An 18,452-nucleotide genomic window follows, 5' to 3' on the forward strand; every position below is an offset into this window, starting at 1 on the left:
GCACATCTCTTAAATCCTTCCAGTGATGGTGATGCCACCACTTCCTGGGCAGCCTCTTCCAATGTCCGACAACTCTGTGAAGAAATTGTCCCCAAAATCCATCCAAACCTCCCCTGGCACAACTTGAGGCTATTTCTTCTCATCCTAAGATAAGTTCCCTGGGAGGAGATTGAACCCCACCCTTCTCTCAGGTGATTGTGGAGAGCAATAATGTCCCTCCTGAGCCTCCTTTTCTCCAGGCTGAGCCCCCTCAGCTGCTCCTCATCACACTTGTGCTCTAGACCCTTCCCCAGCTCTGTTCCCTTCCCTGGACACGCTCCAGCACCTCCCTGTCTTACAGAAGAACATTGGGACACCACAGGAGCTGCTGAATTCCATGAACAGAAATCCCAGGACAAGGGTAAGGAGTCCCTGTGTTCTGTGCTAGCAGTTCCAGGGCAGTGTCAGTGCTATGTTTTCATCACTGCCACAGGTCAGAATCAAACCTAAAATTATCAATCCATCAGTGTGGAGCTCAGAAATGGTTGTTAAAAGTGGTGGCGGGTTGGAGATGGCACTAGTGCCGAGGCCCTTGTGCTGTACCAGCTTCTCCTCTGTCAAACTGTAATCCAGATTTAACAATGCTGATCCGAAGGATTTTTTTTCTGCCAAGAGAGAAGGTCTCTGCTGCCCAAGAACCCAAAAGCTCTGGTTCCATTGCCCTCCCTTGTAGGACACTCACCTGTGGTGTGGAGGTTTCCCTGTGCACTCACTTGCTCCATGCCCAGCTTTCCAGAGACAGGATTTGCTGCTTTAGCTGCTCACAAGTCATAATCCTGGAATTGTATGGAAAGTGTTTTGGAAATCACTTGCCTGAAATCCTGCCTTTTGTTGCTTTCTGAGTGAATTCCTTCAGTTATTTATTTTTAAATGGAAAAGTTGGGAGCACCTGGTGTTTACTGGAAAGCACTGAGTGAAAGAAGGTACCCAACAGAACTGCAAGGATGCCAAAGAGCTTCCCTTGGGAGCAAACACAGGTTGGGTTTACTCAGTAATGTGAAATAATATCACAGCTGTTTCTCTTCCCTTTATTTCCCCCTTGTTTTTGAAAGCCTGCCTTGAATTGGACGTGGTTTTGCTCTGTCAGGCTCTTGGGAACGACAAATAACCCTGCCCTGGTTTGGTGGCAACAAACTCTTGACAGCTGCAGGGCCTTGGGGTGGCTGTGGCACCTTCTGGCAGCTCTGAGGGTCCTGTGGAGGATTCTGCTGAATGAGTCCAGAAGGGTGTGCAAGTTCCTGTGGCCTCAGTAATTCACAGAATGTTCATTATCCCACAGGAAACTTCTCAGAGGGATGAAATAGGGTGATTTATACTTTAGTAACCACAGTTCTTTTGTCATTTTTTGCAGGCTTAGAAGTTTCATCTTCTTTGAGCAGCTCTGGGTGGGGGTGAGGGGGGGAAGGACTTCACAAGCCATTATTGTAGGGGGAAAATGATAGAAATATGTAATAATAGATTCATCCTGGAAAGTGTCCCTGGCCTTTGTTCCATTGCCTAAAATCCCTGGATACCTTAAGCAGGTCAAGATACTTGGTCAGTTTGGAGGAAGTTCATAAATGATGTGGTTTGTAGCTGGAACTTTGTGGCTGTGGCTTTTGATTTCCTGCAAGGGATAAGGGTGGACTGGGATGTGTCACTTGGAATGTTCTCCTGGTGCCCCACTGTGTGCACAGTCTGTGTGCACATCTGATCCCACTTGGAATGCAGTTCCTTTAGTTAATGTGCTGGGTTGGCATTTCTGGTTGTGGAGGGTTGACCTTGGGGCCAGATGTGCTTCCAGCTGCTCATTCCCTCTCCTCCGCAGGACAGAGGGAGAAAACAGGACGAGAAAGCTCATGGGAATCAGTTGCTGTTACCAGTTACTGTTCATGGGCCAAACAGGCTTGACTGGGGGGATAAGTTAAATAATTTGCTGACAAACAAAGGGAAACAAAGAGAAACCAAGTCAAAAATTGAATTGTCTTTCCCAGTCCCCCCTTCCACAGAGGGTGCAGGGTGGGATGGGGTGTTGCTTCCTGCCCTCTACCCCATTTTGCTGTGGAATTGCTGTGCAGTTTTGGGCTCACTCACAAGTACCTCCTTTGTGTTTTCCCAAAGAACTGGCACATCCTGCTGCTGGCACGCACTCCCCACAGACACAGCATTCCACACAGTTTCCCACACATCCCCATGCACTTTTAATCAAAATATTTTTTAAAAAAAGCACCAAACAACCCTTTCAACAATAGTGTAGGCTGCATATACCCACTTGGGAATTTCTCTCAGGATCCAGCATCACTCAGTGCTCGCTGCAACATTCCTGGTAAAACACCATTTTCATTTAGGAAGTTTTTGTGGTGCAACATCCGTTGATCTTTCAGCGCAGCATTTCTGGTGTGACTCAGTAGCTTCACTCCACTGCCAGCCCCTGACCTTACCTGACCAACCTCCACTGTGCTTTCCTAGCACCACTCTGGCGTGTGTTGGATTATGGAGCTGCTGCAGCTTCCTGGCCTGTGTTTTAAGAGCAGTTTGGTGTGTCTCCAGCCCGAGAGAAGCAGTTGGTGTCACCCTGACAGCAAGGACAGTGCCCTGGTAACTCCTCACCATGGCAGCCAAATTGGGGTGCTGCTTGAGAAGAACAAATTCCTGCCTGACTCAGGGCAGGTGCCTGCCCAGCATCTGGAGGGGGAGGTCCTGCTCCCTGCTGACATTCCCATACTTATCTGGGGCATTGGTCACACCCTGGGGGGAAGATCTTGGTCATTTCCCTCTCACGGACTGACCATGACTCTCTGCAAACATTACTGGTCATGGACATGATTGAAGCTGGAAGAACTACAGAAAGTTTCTCTGCTGATTGTCTGTTTTCATACAAAATATTTATTTTAGAAAGTTGTATGTAAAAAGTTCTACACAGCGTTGCCATTTCTCTTGTAAAAAAAACAAAACAAAAAACAACCCAAACCAATTTTAAAATCCAGCTCTGTCACTCAAATGGTAAAGGAGTTGCTCATTCTCAGGAACCCACATCCAGTAAGGCTTCAGTGTGCATTTTGGTAGGAGAAACTGCAGGAACAGAGTTCATTGGAGGAAAAGGTTCTACATGTACATATTTACATCATTTTCCAACACATTTACTTTCACCACCACATCTGCAGAACCACAGTAGCCCCTGGGAAGGATCTCCTCCTCCTCCCCCCTGTTTAAATGCCCACAAGATGTTGCATCACAGAAGTAGCTGTTTTTAAAGGCTTATTTAATGGACTTGGTCCACTTTTGGAGCTTCTGGACTGAAAGCTGCCCGTAAAAAATTTTAAATTTGGGTAATGATTGTCTGAAGAGTGATTGGAAGTTTCCTGAGCAAGCTCTGCTGTCAGACATACACTGTGTCTTCCTACCCTCCATGTTTCTGAGGGAAGAATTCCATTCTTCAGCAACATAAAGTTCAGTTTCTAAACTTCTTAAAGCAAAAGCAGATGGCTCAGTGTATAAATATATCCAGCACCTGGACTCTCAGTCACAAAAATAGCATCCTTTATAGAACAGAAAACAGATCAACTATGAAGCAATTCCCTGCTGGCCTTAAGATCCAACACTGTCACCAAGAGCTTTATCTTCATCCTCTTCTTCCTCACCCTCATCATCGTCTTCTCCCACTTCTCCATCTCGCTTCTCTTTTTCAAGCATTTTTAGGTATTTGCTTGCCAGGATCTTCTTTGGTAAGATATCTGGAAGGCAGAATTGTTGCTTTTATGGCTGGTTTGAATACTTACATTGCCTCATTAGTACTGCTGCATCCAAACCACTCATGAAATGAAGTCAAAAAGAAATAATATTTTTAACAAAGCTTAAGTGAATAACCAGGTAAAGCAGCCTGACCTACACAGCTGTAGGAGAGAATAACCCACTTATGCTACAAGTAACCAAACATAAGGATTATATTTTACAACTCATTATTGGCAACTGTCTTTGCTATGTGCTGATGTACATCATTTATTTGATGTAAAATAGAGTGCTCCACTGCCTTGGACCCAACAACCCAGCTGTCCAATTTATGTCCCAGTAGAAATGGTTTGGGGTTTTTTTCCTGCATTAAGATACTTGTCCAGGGCAATAATGGACCTGAGACAAAGCAGAACTGTGTGCTCTGGAAGTATGTCCATGAGGAACCCAGAGAGAGACTGGACTAGGAGCATCTTATAATCCTTGAGCTGAGTGTTAGACCACAAATCCAAGCACCAGGAAAAACTGCATGCACACACACGTGTGTGTACAGACATCTAAAAGCAGAGAGAGACCATATAATGAAGGCCTTTTTCTCAAAATTTACAGATTTCTATGCATCATTTTTGGACCATATAACCTCTCACCTAAAGATGTACAATGATCTTTCATAGGCTGAAAGTTTTCAGTGGAATTGCTGTAATTTAAGAATTCCTTAAGGCAATATCCTGAGAACTATATGTAGTAGAGTTATATAAATTAGAAGCAGCAGAAAAAGCTCCATCTACAAAGAAATGTTTTCAGTGATGTAGTGTCTGATATGCAGGACATCAGAGCCCGGCAGCAGAACTGGGTCCTCACAAACAAGGCATTAGGACAGGATTTCACTGTCCAAGGCACAGACTGCCCTTCCCCTCGTGCTGCCAATACCTGCGAGGAACTGAAAGGTCTCACACTCCTCTGCTGTGTGAGACAGGTCCGTGTAGGTCAGGGCGTTCTTCTCCTTCCCTCGGCCGTGCTTGTAGGAGTAGGACGCCAAATACTGAACAAAAAGCTCCTAAAAAAGGAAAACAAAAGCAAACGGCCAAACTAAGACTTTGAATATATATAGTTGAAGGAGAAGTACCACGTTCAAGTGCAGAGACATGGGGCGCTCAATGCTGAGACTCCCGAATTTCCAGCTCCCCAAGGGAACCTGCAGGATACCTTTTAGCTTCCAAAGGGAACTTACAGGCTGTTTAGAGGTACATGCAGGGACAGAACAAGGCGGGATGGCTTCACAGCGAAAGAGAGCAGGTATAGATGGATATCAGGCACAGAATTGTTCCCTGGGGATGGGCAGGCCTGGCACGGGTTGCCCAGAGAAGCTGCGGCTGCCCCAGCGCTGGGAGCGCTCAGGGTGGATGGGGCTGGGACAGGGGAAGGTGGAAGGCGATGCTCTTTAAGGTCCGTCCCAGCCCCGGCACTGCGCGGTTCTGGGTTCGGGGGCCCCGGCGGGAGCGGCACCAGAGGGAGAGCAGGGCCCGGCCCGGGGGCTGCGGGGCCGAGGGCAGGGAGGGCAGGGCCGGGCGGTACCGTGGCCTTGGCCGTGAGGAACAGCGCGTCCTGGTTGATGCTCGACACCTCCGGGGAGCTCTTCATGATCACCCGGATCCGCGACAGGGGCAGCGACACCAGCCGGGGCTCGCTCGGCCGCGCCGCCATCTCGGCCCTAACGGCGCGGGGCGGACAGGGCGGGACCGGCCTGAGGGGACGGGACTACAGATCCCGACAGGCCGATCCCGGACTACAGATCCCGATAGGCTGATCCGGGACTACAGATCCCGGCAGGCTGATCCGGGACTACGGATCCCGGCAGGCTGGTCCGGGACTACAGATCCCGACAGGCTAATCCCGGGACTACAGATCCCGATAGTCTGATCCCAGGACTACAGATCGCGCCAGGCTGATCCGGGACTACAGATCCCGACAGGCTCACCTGGGACTACAGATCTCGATAGGCTCATCCTGGACTACAGATCCCGGCAGGTTGATCTGGGACTACAGATCCCGATAGGCTCATCCTGGGACTACAGATCCCGGCAGGTTGATCTGGGACTACAGATCCCGATAGGCTCATCCTGGGACTACAGATCCCGGCAGGCTGATCCGGGACTACGGCTCCTATAGCACTGATCCCGGACTACAGATCCCGGCTGGCTAATCCCGGGACTACAGCTCCACTATCAGTGATCCCGGGCATGCTGAGGCTTCGGAAGCTTCCCAGAATCACAGAAGGATTTAGGTTGGAAAAGCGCTCTGGGATCACCCAGTCCAACTCACGACGGAACACCACCATGCTAACCAGACCGTGGCACCAAGTGCCATGTCTAGTCTCCTTAAACACCTCCAGGGACGGTGACTCCACCACCTCCATGGGCAGCCCCTTCCAATGCCTAATCCCCCTTTCTCTAAAGAAATTCTTCCTCATGGCCAACCTCCCCTTGCACAACCATCCTAACACTTTCCAGCTGAGAAAAGAGACCGACCCCCACCTGGCAACACCCTCAGTTCAGGGAATTGTAGAGGGATAAAAGGTGCACCCGAGCCCCCTTTTCTCCAGGCTGAACCCCCCCGGCTCCCCCAGCTGCTCCTCATCACACTTGTGCTCCATCCAGACCCTTCCCCAGCTCTGTTCCCTTCTCTGGACAAGCTCCAGCCTCTCAATGTCCTTCTGGTCATGAGGATCCCGAGACTGAAGTTGAGGTGTGCCCTCACCAGTGAGAGGACAGAGGGACAGTCACTGCCCCGGCCCGGCTGGCCATATCATTACTGGTACAACCCAGGTGCCATTGGCTCTCTTGCCCTCCTGGGCACACCTGACTCATGTTCAGCTACTGCTGACCAGCACCCCCAGGTCCTTTCCAGCCACTCTGCCTCAGAGTGGCATTGAGTGGGTAAGGCCATGCATGGCCTTAGGGCTGGTGCATCCCCCCAGTACCCTGGACCCCTCTAGGCAGGGTCCTGCTGCCCCCCTTGGGGCTGGTGCACACCCCCCACCCCCCCCACCTCAGTACCCTGGACCCCCTGGGCAGGGTCCTGCTGCCCCCCTTGGGGCTTTCCCCTCCTCACCCCCTCACATGCCCCTCAGCCCCGGGCTGGCACCTGAGTGTTGGGAACTCGTTTTTAATGGCAACCAAGCACCTCCTGCGTGTATCCCAAGCACAGGCCAGTGGCCACAAAACTGCTATCCCAGAGTGTAACCACAGGCTGCCCAATACCTGTGGGGCTGCTGAGCCACACCAGGGAATGTGCCTGGTTATCCAGACCCTTGTCTGAGGTGTGTGGATGTGTGGAGTGCACATGGGAACTATGGAGTGATGATGGGGCTTCTTCCTTATGGACACATTCCTGGTACTTATCCTGCATGCCTGCAGGGTAGGTAAGTTGTGAGATGCTTCTGGAAGGGTTTTGCTGCTGAGAGTGTTGGCTCCAAAAACTGACACAGCTCTTAGTGTCCTTTTACAGTGCTCACTACCTCTAGTTGTTAATTAAGACAATCTGACTGCATCAAACTAAAAGAGAGATTTATTTTTCAGTCCTCATTGTCGGTGGGGTACAACAGAATTGAGGAGTGGCAGAGAAAGGCATGCAGTGTTTACCGTAAGGCACTTCTGTCACTCCTTGGGCAAGGATATTACAGACTACAAGAAGGGTTACACAAAGAACTAATTTAACACACTGTTACACACATTTTTTAAACTTAAACACACTCTCTTCCAACTATCTAACAACACACTGCAACAGCTACATATGAACTAAGACATATTTCACAAAAGTGGTGGGTCTAAACAGCTCTTTTCTATGTTTTTTTAACTTTACTAGAAAAGTTTTTCACATGTATCTTTGCACAGAAAATTAGCAGGTTTCTTCTCTCTCTTTGCTGAGCCCAAGGTCGCCTTGCACATTCCATTGTTATCTTTGAGGCCTCTATGTGGGAAGCAGCTTTTGGTTCTTCTGCTTGAAAACCTGTATGTTCTCCAACACCAGTTCACCTGTGCCTGTTTGGTGAGGGCTGTGGCTCCCAGGGGAGCGAGTGAGCACTCCCAGAAGGGATGAGACGCAGTTCACAGCAATTCACTAATGGCCTCAGTAAAAAAGTTTCCAATATGCTTTACAAACAACATTCCTGATGGTTTGTACTGGTATGAAATCTGCTAACGCCACTAGATTATCTCTAGTTAGTGTGAGAGGGAAGAGCAGGACATTTTCCAGAATACACAATAATAATTCCCATAGAATTTAGGGCAGAAAGTGATGTGCCCATAAAGAATTACATTAAATGTAAAACACAGGGAGTTTCTTGACTCAATGTTATTGTCTCATATAGACTTTCCCAGTGTATAAGGACAAGGGTACAGATGATAATGATTTATCAATAAAATGCAGCACTGTAAGTAGTTGTAAACACCTTAGTGCAAGGATAATACAGTGATGATAATGTTGCCTGTTGCCTCAGTTGCTATGGGAAGAGACACTCAGAAACAACATTGATGGATAGACAGGACACCTTCATTGGAAGCTTGCAAGGTGCACACCCGAGGTCTGTGCACACACATGCACAGGCCAAACATGCACCCATGTGACCAGGGATGCTTCAGTTTGTATAACCTCTCCAGCATTTAACACATGAGACATTAACATATCTGTGACCAGCCATGAGTCTCATTTCCCCTGGTGCCCCACTCTGAGAAGTGTTCAGAACTGCCCCTTGCAGAAGCTCAGGACCTCTAGGCCTTCTTCCTGTGTGTCGTCTCCAAGCTATCTTGCAGGTGGCTTCTTCCAAACAGCGTGCCCTTGAGAGAGCTTAGGAATGTATGAGAGAATGTTGTAGTAACTTCTAATACCACGTAATATCTGAGCAACCCAGGAGAATCCATGTAACCTACATAATCCCCCAAATCTACAAAATATACACTAAAATCCTAAGGCATCATTAGTGTGAACTGCTTAATAAGGTGGTTTGTTTCAATTAGGAACTGTAAAGGTTCAAAAACTACTTGATCCCAGTTTTGGGGGTAGAAACTGGAATACCTTATTGAACACATGAAATGCAATAGAGAATCTTGCAGGCAGGAGGTGCTATTGAGGATGGGTATGTGCCTTAACTGCAATTTTGGTGTTTTTCTGCATTTTGATCAGTGTGCCATGTTTTCTTTCCTGTGTTTCATTTGTTGTAGCTTTGCACAAGCTTCAGTGCTTCATTTACAAAATAAAAAAAGGGAAGATGTTAGAAAAAATACAGGTTTTCAAGCAGAAGAACCAAAAGCTGCTTCCCACATAGAGGCCTCAAAGATAACAATGGAATGTGCAAGGCGACCTTGGGCTCAGCAAAGAGAGAGAAGAAACCTGCTAATTTTCTGTGCAAAGATACATGTGAAAAACTTTTCTAGTAAAGTTAAAAAAACATAGAAAAGAGCTGTTTAGACCCACCACTTTTGTGAAATATGTCTTAGTTCATATGTAGCTATTGCAGTGTGTTGTTAGATAGTTGGAAGAGAGTGTGTTTAAGTTTAAAAAATGTGTGTAACAGTGTGTTAAATTAGTTCTTTGTGTAACCCTTCTTGTAGTCTGTAATATCCTTGCCCAAGGAGTGACAGAAATGCCTTACTGTAAACACTGCATGCCTTTCTCTGCCACTCCTCAATTCTGTTGTACCCCACCGACAATGAGGACTGAAAAATAACCCTCTGCTTTAGTTTGATGCAGTCAGATTGTCTTAATTAACAACTAGAGGTAGTGAGCTGTGTAAAAGGCCGCTAAGAACTGTTTCAGTGTAAAGTTGGATGTCATGACAGGTGTGTTAATCAGGGGAAGGCTTCTGTTAAATCAGGGTATCACACAAGTTTCTGCTAGGTTGCACACTTGGTTAATATTTTCTAGAACAGGGATTTACATGGGAAGAGAGAACAAAGCGTTTCAACATGGTCTGATAACATTATCTCTGAAGGTCTTTCTTTATCCTGAAGCAGGAGCCAGGTTAACCTTGTTGCCTGTCGCCTAAATTCCTGTGGAAATAGATACTAGAAACAATATTAATGGAGAAAGATAGATGGGACACCTTCATTAGAAGTTTCCAAGGTGCACACCCAAGGTCTGTACACAGGCCAAACATGCACCCATGTGACCAGGGATGCTTCAGTTTGTGTAACCCCCAGCAATTAACAGATGAGATTCTATGACCAGCCATGATTCTCATTTCCCCTGGTGCTCCACTCTGAGTGGTGTTCAGAACTGCCCCTTGCAGAAGCTCAGGACCTCTAGGCCTTCTTCTTGTTTGTCGTCTCCCAGTGATCTTGCAGGTGGCTTCTTCCAAACAGCGTGTCCTTGAGAGAGCTTAGGAATGTATGAGACAATGTTGTCGTAACTTCTAACACCAGCTAATATGTGAGCAACCCAGGAGAATCCATGTGACCTATATAATCCCCCAAATCTACAAAGTACATTAAAACCCTTAGGCATCAATCTCATGGTAGAACATCTACAGGCCTTGTCCTGGTGACAGGATTTGTCTCACCCTCTGTTGACTAATGTTTTGCTGCTCAAACCTTTTAAGCTCTTTTACTGCTGATTGCTGAATTTCGATTCCTACAAGGAACAAGTTAGATCCCACTACTGGTATGACATTAACTTTACAACTATAAAGCATGCTAAAGATAAATTATTAAATATCAGTAATATTGCATGGTATTCTTAGAGTGTGCACACCCATCTTATGCTATACAGCCACATCAGGATTCTGCCTCCTGCAAATCCTAAATCCATATCCAAGTAGCTGAATACCCTCAGAAATCTTGGTAGTTTGATAGGGGTTTATATGTATACTGAAATCAGGAAAGACCCCAGTAGTAAGTGCATGAAATTCACTGTCAGAGTAACGTCAGCTGTTTCCACAAGGTATCACATGATGATAAGGATCCAGGAAGAATCTAAGCCTCCCAGATATCCATGCAGCATCCTGGGATATTGTGCTTCCCTTCAGACACAGCTTCAACAAAATGGCCTCACAGAAGCTGTAACCTCAAAGGAATTATGCAGCCTGAGAGACACAGATTATCTGCAATAGCTAACTATAACTGCTGGCCCCAAATACAGTAATTTTGGAACTTTTTTGATGCCTAAGGATTTTAGTGTATATTTTGTAGATTTTGGGGATTATATAGGTCACATGGGTTCTCCTGGGTTGCTCACATATTAGGTGGTATTAGAAGTTTCTGCAACATTTTCTCATACATTCCTAAGCTCTCTCAAGGCCATGCTGTTTGGAAGAAGCCACCTGCAAGATAGCTTGGAGTCTACACACATGAAGAAGGCCTAGAGGTCCTGAGCTTCTGTAAGGGGCAGTTCTGAACACCTCTCAGAGTGGGGCACCAGGGAAATGAGAATCATGGCTGGTGAATGGCAGTTCTGAACACCTCTCAGAGTGGGGCACCAGGGAAATGAGAATCATGGCTGGTGAATCTCATCTGTTAATTGCTGAGAAGATTATAAAAACTGAAGCATCCCTGGTCATGTGGGTGCATGTTTGGCCTGTGCATGTGTGTGCACAGACCTTGGGTGTGCACTTTGGAAGCTTTCAATAAAGTCATTCTGTCTATCTTTCTCCATTAACATTCTTTCTGATGGTCTATTTCCATAGGAATTTAGGCAACAGGCAACACTAGAATTACTTCTCTTGAATCAGAGCTGAACTGGTGTTCTCATTACGAATTATTTGTTAAACCTGACTGGGAACACAGGTCAACTACCTCATTTCTGGTAAGTTCAAAACAACAGTTTGCATAAAAACTGATGTATTCCATTCAGTACGTGGACTGCTTGTACTCACTATGAACTGCAGAGATGCACCACATCTCAGTCCCTCCTTTTCCCCTCTCACTTTGCTCCCCAGTCTGTGCTGGGGGAGTTGTCTCTGCTGTGCTTTGCAGCCCTGAGTACAAAGCTGCTCAGTGGGGGAGAACAGGAGAAGGATGGTGTTAAAGCCTCACATCTGGTTCTGTGTGGAGCAGGGAGACAAATCCCAGTGCACAGGTGTGAGCTCTCAGTGCTCTGACTGGTTGTGTGTGAGGCAGGGAGATAAATCCCAGTGCCCTGGTGTGAATTTCAGTGCTCTGACCCTGAGCTGCACCGGCACAGCCCCTTCTGTTTTAGGTGTATTAGGTGAGTTATTGAGCCAACATCAATTTAGCTTTAAAATTTAGAAATCTATTAAGGTGGATAAGCAAAAACAGTGCTGGGCTTACTGAGGGAGCTTCCCACTCCACTCGAGGCAAGCAAGATTGTAAAATTTTTGCTACATATTACACTTTATTATAGTTCCTCTTTTTAGTTGGTTCCTCCCAGTTTGAAATATTGGGGATTTTCCACTTTATCTCATCAGGGCCTTCTGCACAGTCTCCATCCTGTTGCCAGGGGGTCGACCCCTTCTTGGGTGGTCCTATGGTGGTCTCAGGGTTGTCCCAGGATGAAGTCAGTGAGACTTCCTCAATATTTCGCACATGCGTGGTTTATATTTGTTATATAACTTTAGCAAGCATTACCTTATGTGGAACAATACACACTGAGCAAGCATCATAAGATACAAAAAAATAGGCACAGTGGTTTGCAGTTAGGCCTGGTCGCAGAGAGACTCACGGTGAGATAGCAAATCTTAATAAAGCACAATTTGCAATCTCACTATTAATCACACCAAGACTTCGTTTCAATCATTAAAGCTTTATTCAAGTAAACCAATTAATTTGATGAGCAAATTACTCCTGGTCACTTATGACACCATCCATGGGCTGAGTATGAGGCAGAACTGAACTGCAGTAATGTGCTAATGGTAATCCCTGATTTACTGGGTTTACCTCCGTGCCCTGTGGGGACACAGCAATGGCCAAGGAAAACTTGCTGCTCCAATAAACACTCTGCTTAAATGGTATTTGTTCACATGCACCAGAGAGGTGCCTGGAAGCACGAAAAGATGGTGAATTACTGAAAAGTAGCTCTGTGTCAAGCTCCACTGGATTATATTAAAAGAAAAAATAATGATAAATCTGACATAATCCGAATTCCCCGTTGTGGGGTGGGTGACCCCCTCCTGAGTTGCTGCCGCGAGGCGTGCTGGGAACTGTAGTTTGCCCGAGGCAGGAGCGCCGCATTGCGCATGCTCCAGGAGGGAACGCCAATGCCATTGGCCAGCGCTGCGCCCGCGCGCGCGCCCTCTCGGAGCGGTATAAGAGAGAGCGCGCACTTTCCAACGCGGGAATTTGCGCGTGTGTCTCGTGGGAGTTCGAGTTTCGTCTGTCGCTGTGGCACCCTGAGGCGGCGACAGCAGAGCGTTATCGGCGACTGCAGGCAGCGTCCTGCTAGGATAGCCAGCCGGCGACAGCCCCGAGGCGAGCTAAGAGCCAAGGGAGGGGCTCCTCCGGTGTCCCGCGCCCGTCCCCTCCGGGATCGAGAGGCACAAAGCACCGCAAAATTCAAGGAAGACGAAGCAGCGTTCGGGACAGAGGAGGTGAGCGCCCGGGGATTGGGGAGTGGTAACTGCCGCAAGTTAGAGGACAGTGCACAAACCTCAGCCGTCTGTGAACGGACAGGAAAAAAACATTCCTGAAACCAAGCTGCTGGCACCCCTCAAACAGATCGCCGTGTCGGTCCCGGGACCCTCCAGTTCACACCTTGGCAAAGAGTTGGCGAGAGACTCCAGGAGCGAGCAGTTTCCGGACACGTAGAAGCATTCCGGGATTTTGCTGCGTGGAGAGAGAGAAAGGATGGAGGCCTTGAAAGCGGCACGGAGAAGATTAGCTCCCGCCGCGGCGGCGAGCCCTGCTGTCCCTGCTGCCCCCCGGGTGCTCCCAGAGGCGCCAGGCGAGCGTGGCGGTGCGGGGGGACCCGAGGCCCCGAGGGAGGAGGGAGACGGGGAGCCGCTCGGGCGGGCGCCGCTTCCCTTCCAGCAGCCGGCCGGGGAAAGCGCCGAGCCGCTGGGGCTGCCCCGGCCGGAGGGAGGCGGGGAGCCGCGGCCTCCCCAGCAGCGGGGACCGGACGGCTTGCCGCCTAACCCGGCGCCGCTTCGCCGCCGCGGTGCGGGCTTCGAGGAGCCGTCGGAAGCCGGGGCGGAGCCGCTGCCTGTTCCCTGGCGTGCGGCTGCGGAGGTGCTGCGGGCTCGGCCCGGCCGCGCTGCCGCGGTGCTGCCGCCGTTCCGGGACGCCCCCGGGGCAGCCGAAGTGGCGGCTTCCCCTCCGCCCCCCCCCCGCCGTTCCGGGGCGCCCCCGGGGCAGCCGCGGCGAAGCCCGAAGGGGCGGCTTCCCCTCCGCCCCTGCCAAAGGCAGCTCCGGCGGGCAGCGGGTGTGCGGTGGGCACGGGGAGCGAGGCGCTTGTCTCTCCGCGTGAGGAGATCACGTTGTGCTATGCGAGCAGGTGGGCAAAGGTCAGAGAGGACGCATTGCAAATATGCGACTGGAAGGTGGTAAATGCGTGTCCGGTTGGCCCTCACCGGTTACGTTTTTACGAACCCGTGCCTGTTGAGGTTGTTAAAGAACTGAGGAAGATTGTGAGGGAGACTGGTGCCTCCTCGCCCCAGGTGTTGAACTTCCTGGATGAGATGAGCAGAGCGTTTGTGTTTACGCCTTATGATTGGAAGGTGTTAATGCAAATAGTTCTGACACCTATGCAGTATATACTCTGGAATAGTGACTATCGGCAAAGCTGCATGGGTTATGAGGCTCACCAGACAGGGATAACCTATGATCAGCTGACGGGAGAGGGGGCGCATCTAGTGCCTGGATCCGAAGTAAATTACCACCCTGCAACCAATCGTGTCATTTCAAGCTTTGTGCTGCGCGCGGTGCGCAGACTGCCCCGCGATGACGGAGACCCCAGTCTGTCCTGTATCAGGGTCCTGCAAGGTGCTACCGAACCCTATTCTGAGTTCCTGGATCGGTTGAAGGCTTCCTTGGCAAGGCAGGTCGGTGATAAGGCAGCCCAGGAGATACTCCTTAGAAAGTCTGGGTTCGAAAATGCAAACATCGACTGTCAAAAGGCTTTGGAATCAATCCCTAAGACACAAAAGTGTACGGAGGACGAGATGTTGAGGGCTTGTCAAAACGTGGGCACAATTACTCATCGTATGGCCTCACTAGCCAGTGCCTTAGCTGCCCAGATGCCTGTTAGTGAAGGGGCTAAAGGGAGAGGCGGCTGCTTCCATTGTGGAGCCCTTGACCATTTTAGGAGGAATTGTCCTAGAAGACCTCTCTGTACTGCGTGTGGGAAAGGCAGGCACTACGTTACTGACTGCAGGTCCCAGACTAACTGTAGAGGAGAACCTGCTCCTTCGGGGAACGGGAGGCCGGGTGTGAAGCTGCCTGCCCCTGGCCATCAAAGAAAAGGGGTTCGAGGCCCCTGCTTGCAGCCAGCACCGGGAGTGCAGGGCCAGACTGGGCCTCCAGCCAATGAGTGACCATAACGTCCATTGCCATGGTCCTACAGGGGCTTGTGGACCCCTGGGGTCCAAGGCCTCCTGATTGGCTGTTCACCTACCATAAAGATGGGTTTATTTGTCCTGCCCGGAGTGGTAGATTCTGTTAATGGCCTGGACACTTGTGCCACCCTGCTATGTCCCTGAGGGACAGAGGCTTGCTCTGTTAATTCCCTTTCATAGTGCTACCCCCAGGGGCAAGGGCAGGGGGGTACTGCGATGGTTGGGAGCACGGCTTCCTTCACCTGCCATCCTACCGACGGGTGGTCTCTGTTAGTGATTGACCTGAAGGATTTCTTTTTCACCACCTGTCTACAGCCTGATGGTGCTCCTCGTGCCTTCTCTATTCCATCTCTAAACCACTCTGAGCCAATGCGAAGATAGCATTGGGTTCTCCTGCTGTAGGGCATGTGTAATGGTCTGATGATTTGCCAGCCAGTGGTGGCAAACTCCTTATAAAGGAGACTTTGTCCTTCTGCTGTTAATATGCCACTATTGATGTGTTGGTAGCTGCTGCTCAGGAGGCAGATTGGCAATTAATAATGACTGCTTTAACTAATGCTGTTCAAGAAGCAGGTCTGCAGGTTGCCCCAGAGAAGATCCAGCGTACACCCCCATGGACCTGTCCTGGATGGACGATCATGCAGCAGGAGATCATGCCACAACCTCTGACAATCAAGGTAATGGACATTATGACTTTAAATGACTTCCTGTGGCTGCTTGGAGCCATTAACTGGCTTCAGCCTGTTGTAGGCATCACTACTGAGGAGCTGCACCCCCTTTTTGAACTTCTAAAAGGCTATCTTGCTTTGTCTTCCATTCGGTCTTTAACAACAAAAGTCAAGCAGGGTTTGAAGGTGCGCTCACAGACGACTGAAAATCAACAGAGCTCGAGACGATGTCTCGATCTGCCTGTTCGCCTGGCTTTTATTTCTAACAAGTTTCAACCTTTTGCAGTTCTGTTCCAGTGGGATCAGTCTGAGCCTGATCCCCTAGGGATTCTAGAATGGTTTTTTTCTGCCCCACTCTCCCCCTAGAACTGTTGGACAATTAATGATTGCTAAGCTTGTCATTAAGGGTTGACAACGGCTGCAGGAGATGGATGGACAGGATCCTGAAGTAATCTCCATCCCAGCCACAAAGGACAACCTGGACTGGCTTCTTCCAGAGGGCACTGGATTCCAGGCAGCGTTGGCTGACTTCAGGGGTGACCTGTCTGTTCATTTGCCTAGACACCAGCTGTGGTTGTAGAAAGGGAACGTGCCTTTGATGGCTACTTGCTGATGCAAATCACAACCGATGTTGTAGTTTGGAATTATTTTGTAAATTCTCTCCCCTGCCACTAACTGCCTATGCCAGTAGTTAAAAAAAGTAGTTAACTGCTGATCACTTGGGTGGGGGTAGGTTTTGTTTCTTTTGTTCTTGGGGACTACACACGTCTTCAAGTTGGGTGTGTGTGCAGGGTTGAGGAGAAGCTGACTTGCTGCTGCTGCCTGTCCCGGGACTGCTTCTGGCCGCTTGCTGCTGCTGCCTGTCCCGGGACTGCTTCTGGCCGCTCGTGTTTCTGCTTCTTGGACAAGGAACACAGGGGGAAGAAACAGAGTTCATCTGAGAGCTCACCACTCGTCTGTCTCGCTGGAGAGGGACTGCAAACCCACTCCGCAGCCAGCCGGGCTGTGATACTGTTGCCCGTTCACAGAAACACAAACCGACAGAGTATCAGTTTATGCGGTGCTTTATTTGCTGGGCCCGGGAAACCTGGGGACTAGTGTCCTAAGCCAGGATTCCAACGAGCCATTCTTGGACAGCTTTTATACCTTTTCTACAGCGTTGTACGTGCACAAAGACACACAATCTCGTCCATAAATCAGTTACATAGGTTATACATATACAATTGATATCCGTCTCCAAGGGTTAAAAATCAACCATGGTCGTCTAATACAGGATACTGGTTAATTAGACTCCCACCATCAGACCATTTGCAAAACCCCTTACATATGTTGATTCTAATCTTATCTTTAAGCAACAGTTTGTTTTCTTCCTCAGGTTCTATTTACTTTGCTAATCCCTTTAATTATTGTCCTGCTGTTCCTAGCAAATTCCCAACAGTTTCTAGGACCCCACTACTGTTTCAAGTTACCCCACCTCAGGCCCAGTTAAACCTCGTAAACCTTAGCATAACTACTTCCACGATTAGATTTACAAATATATTTGTAACAATACTGATACTGCCATAAGTATAACTCTTCTCCCAAAGGAAACTTGTTGTTGGGGGGGTTGTTGTTTTGTTTGTTTTTCCTCTGTGGTGTTGGGGAAGTGGTTTGCTCTGGTCTGTTTATAGTTATACCTACATATATAGATAGATATATATATATATTTATAGTAGTTAGGGACAGTTATCCTTCTTGTATTAAAATTCCTTTTCTTAAATTTGATAAAGAGTGGTGTGATTATTGTGGAGAAGGCCCCCTCTCCCGCTTGTGGGTAAATATTTTAGTTTTGCCCCTCAAACCAGGACACTGATAAAAGGCATTACTGTCTTTACTGATGCATCCGGACGATCGAGAAAGGCTGCAGTGACGTGGAGAAATCCTGTCACAGGCCACTGGGACAATAAGGTACAGACTGTTGATAAAGGCTCCGTGCAGGTGTTCAAGCTTGCTGCCCTGCCATTTGTATGGCATTTGAATTATTCTGTGATAAGGCTCTGAATTTTATTGCCAATTCATGCTATGCTGCAGAGTTACTTTCATGTCTCAAAGCTTCCTTTCTCTGGATGTCCCTAATCCCTTTTTATTTGTGGTTTATTTGTCAGACTTCTACATGTTGCATGGCTGCTCCCATACTGACCTTCCAGGACCTACAGTGGAAGGCAATCAGAGAGCAGAGGCCTCTGCTATGGTAGCTAGGTTCCCAAAACATTTGAGCCAGGCCAGGCTTTCTCATCTCTTCTTCCACCAAAAATGCATGTTTGTTAAAGAGACAATTACAGCTTGCTGTGAATCAGGCCCCAGATACAGTCGTGTCTGGATTGTCAGCAATTTCCCCAATGCCGTCTAAAGAAGGGGTTAATCCCTGGGGCATAATAGCCAATGAGATGTGGCAGACCAGTGTCACTCATAGCTTTGATTTTGTTGAATGAAGTATGTAAGTGTTACCATAGACACTCTTTCTAAATACATTAATGCCACAGCGCATACAGGTGAGA

The 18,452-nt window shown here is 48.6% G+C and overlaps 2 protein-coding genes across 2 annotated transcripts; both read right to left on the reverse strand.

Moving 5' to 3' along the window:
• Nucleotides 1–2,875: 2,875 nt before the first annotated feature.
• On the reverse strand, nucleotides 2,876–5,497 carry CHRAC1 (chromatin accessibility complex subunit 1). The gene is made up of 3 exons (XM_071553029.1): nucleotides 5,323–5,497; nucleotides 4,678–4,804; nucleotides 2,876–3,752 (listed from the first exon to the last, which is right to left on the reverse strand). The coding sequence occupies exons 1-3, from the start codon at nucleotides 5,449–5,451 to the stop codon at nucleotides 3,607–3,609; spliced, it is 402 nt and encodes a 133-aa protein (XP_071409130.1). The 5' UTR covers nucleotides 5,452–5,497; the 3' UTR covers nucleotides 2,876–3,606.
• Nucleotides 5,498–12,499: 7,002 nt separating this feature from the next.
• Nucleotides 12,500–14,160, reverse strand: LOC139671243 (uncharacterized). The gene is made up of 3 exons (XM_071553783.1): nucleotides 13,830–14,160; nucleotides 13,449–13,520; nucleotides 12,500–13,353 (listed from the first exon to the last, which is right to left on the reverse strand). Exons 2-3 carry the CDS (start codon nucleotides 13,506–13,508, stop codon nucleotides 12,796–12,798), a joined length of 618 nt encoding a protein of 205 aa, XP_071409884.1. The 5' UTR covers nucleotides 13,509–13,520; nucleotides 13,830–14,160; the 3' UTR covers nucleotides 12,500–12,795.
• Between the last annotated feature and the right edge of the window lie 4,292 nt (nucleotides 14,161–18,452).

This window comes from Pithys albifrons, chromosome 4 (genome assembly GCF_047495875.1).
Source record: "Pithys albifrons albifrons isolate INPA30051 chromosome 4, PitAlb_v1, whole genome shotgun sequence".
Classification (NCBI taxonomy): domain Eukaryota; kingdom Metazoa; phylum Chordata; class Aves; order Passeriformes; family Thamnophilidae; genus Pithys; species Pithys albifrons.